Source organism: Oryctolagus cuniculus, chromosome 4, assembly GCF_051225735.1.
Source record: "Oryctolagus cuniculus isolate XC-2025 breed Fujian yellow rabbit chromosome 4, ASM5122573v1, whole genome shotgun sequence".
NCBI classification, from domain to species: Eukaryota; Metazoa; Chordata; class Mammalia; order Lagomorpha; family Leporidae; genus Oryctolagus; species Oryctolagus cuniculus.
The window spans coordinates 93,510,122-93,517,157 of NC_142870.1; the positions used below are offsets into that span (position 1 = coordinate 93,510,122).

At 50.8% G+C, this 7,036-nt stretch overlaps 1 protein-coding gene across 1 annotated transcript; it reads left to right on the forward strand.

Moving 5' to 3' along the window:
• The first annotated feature begins 301 nt into the window (after nt 1–301).
• LOC100358891 (5-hydroxytryptamine receptor 3C-like) lies at nt 302–6,781 on the forward strand. Its single transcript, XM_070072408.2, has 9 exons — nt 302–473; nt 1,589–1,755; nt 3,051–3,095; nt 3,556–3,665; nt 3,921–4,090; nt 4,269–4,429; nt 5,525–5,729; nt 5,892–6,107; nt 6,236–6,781. Exons 1-9 carry the CDS (start codon nt 407–409, stop codon nt 6,463–6,465), a joined length of 1,371 nt encoding a protein of 456 aa, XP_069928509.2. The 5' UTR covers nt 302–406; the 3' UTR covers nt 6,466–6,781.
• Nucleotides 6,782–7,036: the final 255 nt, after the last annotated feature.

Consider the following 7,036-nt stretch of genomic DNA (forward strand, 5'->3'; position numbering starts at 1 on the left):
AAAGGCGACCTCACTTTGTTTTGAAAGATGGCAGCAGAGCTAAAACAAATGCTTGTGCTGCTTGAAGGCGATGGCCGCCAATGCTCGCCTTTCCAGTGATGCACTGCATGCCACAGTGTCTCTGAGGTGCGAGGAGACCGTAGCACTGCTCCAGGGACCAAATAGCTGTGCCTGCTCTTCTCCAAGCTGATTTTCCAGCTTGCTTCTGCAGCCCAGGTGCAGATCCAATTAGAACGCAGGATGGGCTATTTCTCTGTGACATTCTATTGTCACCTGGGATGCTTGTTAGGGAGGTGCCCAAGGCCACCTGACACCATTATGAAAAGCTGGGCCTCAGGGTGTGGCCTGTGGTCTTTAAAGGTGAGCATCATCCCCAGCTCCCCAGAGAAGAGCCAAGGAGAGGAGGATGAAGAGAGCCTGGCCCCATGGGGGAGGAGTGCTCCTCTCTTCTCTCTTCCACCTGCTGCTGCAAGGTAAGACAGGCTGAGAGCAGGAACACAGCACACCTGTGGCTCCTGGGAGACAGCAGCCAGGCTGATCTTTGCTATTCCCACATAGTCAATGCCTGGGCATGCATTTTGGTAAAAACAGAAATTCATGCCCCTGATAGCTTTGTGTGTCTTCCTGGGATCCCAACAAGTAGTTGATGCTTCTTTTTGGAAATGTCTCCACTCCCCATGCTTCTTTTGGCCTCTTTCTCCCACATTTCTTTTTCCAACCTATCCCTGGGTATCAATGGATATTAAGAAAAGGAAAATCCTCTCTCAGCTCCTTGAAGCCGAGTGAAATGGGCCGGAAAAGATGCATAGGGGATCAGGAGGTAGATGAGAAGGGCTGTCGTCAAAGAGGGAAGCTTTTTCCGTATGATTTTTCCAGCCTTTTTTTCTTGCGCATTTTTGAAAATGGGCAATGAGTGATAGTATGGCGTCAGAGATAGATAAAAATAGACCGCCAGAAGATATTTGTGCTCAAAAAAGTACGACCAGGAGGGTTTAGGTATAATAAGATGGGTATCAATGAACTCTTTAAAATCATCTCAGTGGGGAAGACAACTGAATTTTAGAGAGCAATCACAGCACAGAGACACAGTAAACACTCATTAAATGATAAAAATGGAGTTGATTCCTTAAGGTCTCCTATGTCTCACATTACCTCCCAGATGACTTCCTCTGTCATTAACTTGCAACCATCAGTGCCTTAATAATGCAGTGAGGAGGAGAAGTGTGATTGCAGAATTTGTCCGGGTACCACTCAGGTGGCTCTAGCACACAGGTGGGCAACAGCAGGACACTGAGTGAGGGTGGAGAAGTCGCAGGGAGACCGCTGGCAGCACATGAGGACACTGTGAAGCGGTGGTCCAGGCTGAGTTTGCATACAGATCTGGGCACGTTTTGCATGGGGACAGAAACAATGGAAGTGAGGATGAGTCCTTGACTGAGCTCACCTCATCAACTTCCGCCATTTGCCTACTGGCCCAGGGAGGAGGAGCTCCCCGGCCTCTCCCAGGGCCCCTGTTTTCCCTCTGTAAGGAAGCACGTCCCAGGCCACAGCTCTGGCAGTCTTCTCACAGGCTCTCTGCTCCCTGCAGGCAGAGGCGGCGATTCTGCCATCAACTGCTCAGGCTTTGACCGGCACGGGGTGGATCCTGCTGTCTTCCAAGCAGTGTTTGACAGAAAGGCCTTCCGTCCAGTCACCAACCACAGCTTACCCATTCACGTCAACGTCTCCTTCACCCTGTCTGCCATCCTGGAAGTGGTGAGTCCCAGCCCAGCATTGCAATGGTCTAGTGCTGAGCAGTGAGTCCTCTGTTGTAAACTCAGAGACTCACAACAAAACCACAAACAACCCAATCTGAAAATATGCAAAGGATTTAGCTCTCCAAGGAAGACATACAAATAGCCAATAAGCACATGAAAATATGCTCAATATCACTAATCATTTAGGCGATGCAGATTAAAATTACAATGAGATACTACCTCATACCCATTAAGGTGGCTACTACCACCACCACCACCACCACCAACAACAACAAAAAAGTAACCCCCCCCCCAAAAAAAAAAAAAAGAAAAGAAAATAAGTATAGGTGAGAATGTGGAGAAACTGGAAAACTTCTGCTTTGTTGGTGGAGATGTAAAATGGCACACCCTCCATGGAAAACAGCATGGCAGTCCCTCAAAAAATTAAAAATTGAATTACTGTACAACCTAGCAATTCTACTTCTGGATATACACTCAAGAGAGTCAAAAGCAGGATCTCAAAGAGATATTCATACAATTTTGTTTGTAGCAGAATTACTCATAAAAGCTAAAATGAGGAAACAATCCAAGTGTCTACTGACAGATGAAGGCATTCTCTCCATACAGTGGAACACTGTCCATCCTTAAAAAGCAGGGAAATCCTGACGCACATTACAGCATGATGAACCTTGAGGGCATTGCACTAAATGAAATAAACCAGTCACAAAACAACAAATGCTGTGGAGTGCCACTTAGATGAGGTAACTAGAGAAGAGACAGACAGCAGAATGGTGGTTTCCAGGGGCTGGGAGAAAAAGGGAGTTTTGTGTAAAGGGCACACAGTTTCGGTTTGCAAGTTTAAAAGAATTCCAGTGATGGATGGTGGTAAGAGTTGCAGAATGATCTGAATGTACTTAACACCACTGAACTGCACACTTAAAATGGTTAAGAGGGTAAATTTTATGTTATGTGTATTTTAGCACAATAATAAATGGAAATGATTTTTTTTTTTTTTTAATGAGAGGCTCATCCTATGGGGTGGGAGATGTGACAGGGAATGATGTAGTGACATCGCTGCATGTGACATCCTTTTTGGAATACTCCACAAGAACACATGCCAGTGGTCCCTCCTACGGGGTTTTTCATTTTCACTTCCCATGCACTCTGGATTATTTTGAGTTACGCTTTTCAGTGGCTTATGATTAAAAGCCATAAGCATCACATGGAGTGGTCTTGGCAATGAGTAGATGCAGGTAGTGGCACTGGACCTGCCTTCCCACAGTTCACATTCCTGGGTGAAAACTCTTTTTCCAGGATGAACAGCTTCAACTGATGACATCATTCCTGTGGCTAAATATGGTAAGACAGACTCCGCTTCCTCTTCACTTCCTGTGGCTCCTCCTTTTTGTCCACTCCTGGGTACAACCTTGCAGATTACACCAGATGAGCTGAGAAGATCCACAAGTTAGACAAGTTCAAACAGTCAGATGAACAACGGACACTCAAAACCTCCTGATTATTCCATCAATCTAGGAGGGCAGAGGTGGGTGCAGGAAAAAGATGGCACAAACCAAAGTCATGGAAAGTCAATCCTTAAGTGGCTTCCATCCCAGGGAATCCAGGACCAAGCTCAAGGTCTCCCTGGAGAACACTGAGGGAGAGTAGAAGCCGGTAAGATGTCGTCGTCGGTGATATTCTGACCACAGTCACCAGAGAGAGGGTAGAAATAAATGAAATAAGGAAGTAAAGCAGAGGAGGCAGAGCAAGACATAAGCTGGTCCCTCCCCTTCCATTTACCTCCTGCCGTCGTTTCCTCTAGTTCTGGCACAACCCCTTCATCCAGTGGAACCCGGATGAGTGTGGAGGCATTAAGAAGCTGAGCCTGGCGGCTGAGAACCTATGGCTTCCAGATATCTACATCGAGGAGTTGTGAGTGTTGGGGCTTAAAAAAAGCAAGCGGAAGCTCACATCTGCACAGAAGGGCACAGTGTAACCCACAGGGCTCCTCCCCACCCCGCAAAGACTCGACTCAGGAAACAGCAGAATCTGAACTGAGTATTTTACAATCCCCAGAACGTAGAGAAGGGAGATGTCGCAGGAATGAGACACTGGAGCCCAGCAGTGGGGTGACCTGAGAGAGAAGGCCAAGTCAGATGGGGACCTCCCTGTCCTTGTCACCCACAGCATGGATGTGGACCAGACCCCTACAGGTCTCATGGTTTACGTCAGCAACGAAGGTCACATCAAGTACAATAAGCCAATGCGGGTAGTCAGCATCTGTCACCTGGATATCTTCTACTTCCCTTTTGATGAGCAGAACTGCACTCTCACCTTTAGCTCTTTCATTCACACAGGTGAGCGAGCTCGTTAAAGCATGCACTGTTGAAAGGCCCTTGTTCTGAGTGAGAAGAGGGAGGAAGCTGGGGACAGGGAGGGACTCTCACTCAAGCCAAGTGGTGAGGAACCGGGGAGTCTGGGCAAGGGGCTTGGGATTCTTTGGGGGAGGCTAAGTTGTCTGGGTCTCCTTTGCAGTGGAGCACCTGGTCCTGGGCACGGAGAAGGAAATTCAGGAGGTTTCCAACACATCACAGAACCTCATTCAGAGCGAGGGGGAGTGGGTGCTTCTGGGGATCCACCAAACCATGGAGAAGATGAGTGTGGGGACCAGCCAGTACGACCAAATCACTTTCTATGTGAGTGCAGGGGCCCTGGTGATGGTCTTTTCTAAGACTCATAACCTTGTCCTCCCCTGGAGAAAGTCCTCTCCCAGTAGTAGTGAGCCCCACACATCAGGGATTTGTGTCCCTTTTTCACTGATAAATCTCCAGTGCAAGAACAATAGCTGGGACTCAGCAAATGTTCATTAAACAAATCTTTCCAAACAAAGCGCCAATGCCAGTGGTTCAAAGGGCCGGTGCGCCTCCCATCCCCCACGGGCTGTCAGCACCTGCAGGATGGCAGGAGTCTGGATGTTCAGGTTGTTTTTGTTTTTGTTTTTTTTCTTGACAGGCAGAGTGGACAGTGAGAGAGAGAGACAGAGAGAAAGGTCTTCCTTTGCCGTTGGTTCACCCTCCAATGGCCACCGCGGCCAGCGTGCTGCGGCCGGCGCACCGCGCTGATCCGATGGCAGGAGCCAGGTGCTTCTCCTGGTCTCCCATGGGGTGCAGGGCCCAAGCACTTGGGCCATCCTCCACTGCCTTCCAGGGCCACAGCAGAGAGCTGGCCTGGAAGAGGGGCAACCAGGACAGAATCCGGCGCCCCAACCAGGACTAGAACCCAGTGTGCCAGCGCCACAAGGCGGAGGATTAGCCTAGTGAGACACGGCGCCAGCTTGGATGTTCAATTTTAAAACGAGAGGATGGGAAAAGTTACGAATCACCATCTAAGGGATACGGGGATCCTCCAAATATCTAGCACTGTGTGCTTTCTCCACTACTGGCCTTGAGTGTTTACCTTCAGAGTCACTAGGGAATAGGCCTTGATAAGAAAAGCAGGCAGAAATAAAAAGAGAGAATGCACCTGGTACCCAGGCATCTGCTCCCGCGGTGCTAAGTGTGTGTCGGTAGGGATAACGATTTAAGTGGAGAAGGCTGACACTCTGACTCAAGAATGATGAGATGTGATGAGCAGCATGGCAGAAGCAAACCTATGAGATGTCTGCAGGTGCAGAGACGGGGCGTTTCCTTGCTAGAGGGTCTGGCCAGGGACAAAGCCCAACACTCCCTCTTAGCAGCTGGCAGCCCCTGGCCTACTCCTCACTTGCCCCCTCCTTCTCCCTCCCACCCCAGGTGGCCATCAGGCGCAGGCCTAGCCTCTTTGTCATAAACCTCCTGGTGCCCAGTGGCTTTCTGGTTGCCATCGACGCCTTCAGCTTCTACCTGCCGGCAGAATATGAGAACCGCGCGCCCTTCAAGATGACCCTGCTGCTGGGCTACAACGTCTTCCTGCTCATGATGAACGACTTGCTCCCGGCCACCGGCACCCCCCTCATCAGTATGGAGAATGCAGGCAGGGCAGGGGTGGAGCGGGGATAGGGGCCAGCTAAACCGGGTCACAGTAAAAAGGAGTCCTAGAAACAGGTCCTCTGGCAAAGAAGGCCCAGGCAGGGTGGGTGCGGCCTCTGGCCCCCACACAGGCCCACCTTCCTTTCCTCAGGTGTCTACTTTGCCCTGTGTCTGTCCCTGATGGTGGCCAGCCTGCTGGAGACCGTCTTCATCACCTACCTGCTGCACCTGGCCACCACACAGCCCCCACCCATGCCCCAGTGGCTCCGCTCCCTGCTGCTGCACTGCACCAGCCCCAGAAAACAAGGCCCCGCTGAGCCCCAGGAGGGCAGTAAGAGCCTGGGTCTCAGCCCCACCCACCTGCCAGGTAAGAAAAGTCAGCACCACCCTCATGTCCTCTCCCTCCCCTCCACCCCTGCTCCTGCCATCGTCCCTGTCACCCTCCATCACCAGTGACCACAGCCGCCCACGGCTGAGTCTGTGTCCCCTCCGCAGGCCTGAAGGAGCCGGTAGAGCTGGTGGGGAAGGTGCCAGGTCCCAGGGAGGCAGAGCTGCGTGTGTGTCCTGAGCCGACTAGGGCCCGGCCGGACCACGAGGCCCAGAAGCAGCACTTGGTGGAGCTGTGGGTGCAGTTTAGCCACGTGATGGACACCCTGCTCTTCCGCCTCTACCTGCTCTTCATGGCCTGCTCCATCATCACTGTCATTGTCCTCTGGAGCACCTAGGCAGGTGCTCACCTCTAAGCCCCAGGCTGGAGCTTATCCTGCCCCCAGAAGCCAGCCAGGCCCTCAGGTCTGTCCGCATTGCAGCCTCATAGCCCCGGCAACCACCTCATTTTTAATCCCATCCTTTGGGACCCAGATAGTTCTCTGTGCTCTCCAAAAACTAGGTCTGAGTCCTTGCTCCCGTAGGTCATCAGCTCCATGGAGCCCTCCTAGGAGTGTTCCATCTCTGGCTCCTGGGGATTTGGGTTCTTGGAGTAGTTCCTTGGTTGAATCACCCCCAATAAACACCTTTGCAGAAAGCACTGGCTCTTCCCTGAATTGTGTGAGTTGGCAAACATGAGATTGAGTATCTTTTTGCAGAAAATTCTCATTGCCCAAAGGCAGAAGAATTTTCATGAGTGTATAAGTCAGACAATATGTGAAAGTGGAGGGGGGGAGAAAAGGGGCCAAAATCTATTAGAAGGAATTATAATAAAATAGAGATTAACCTCCTGAATCCAGTTACCCGGATGTAAGCCTCAGAGATGAATAATGTACCAGCACTGGGCCTCTCTTGCTTGAGGAGCACAGC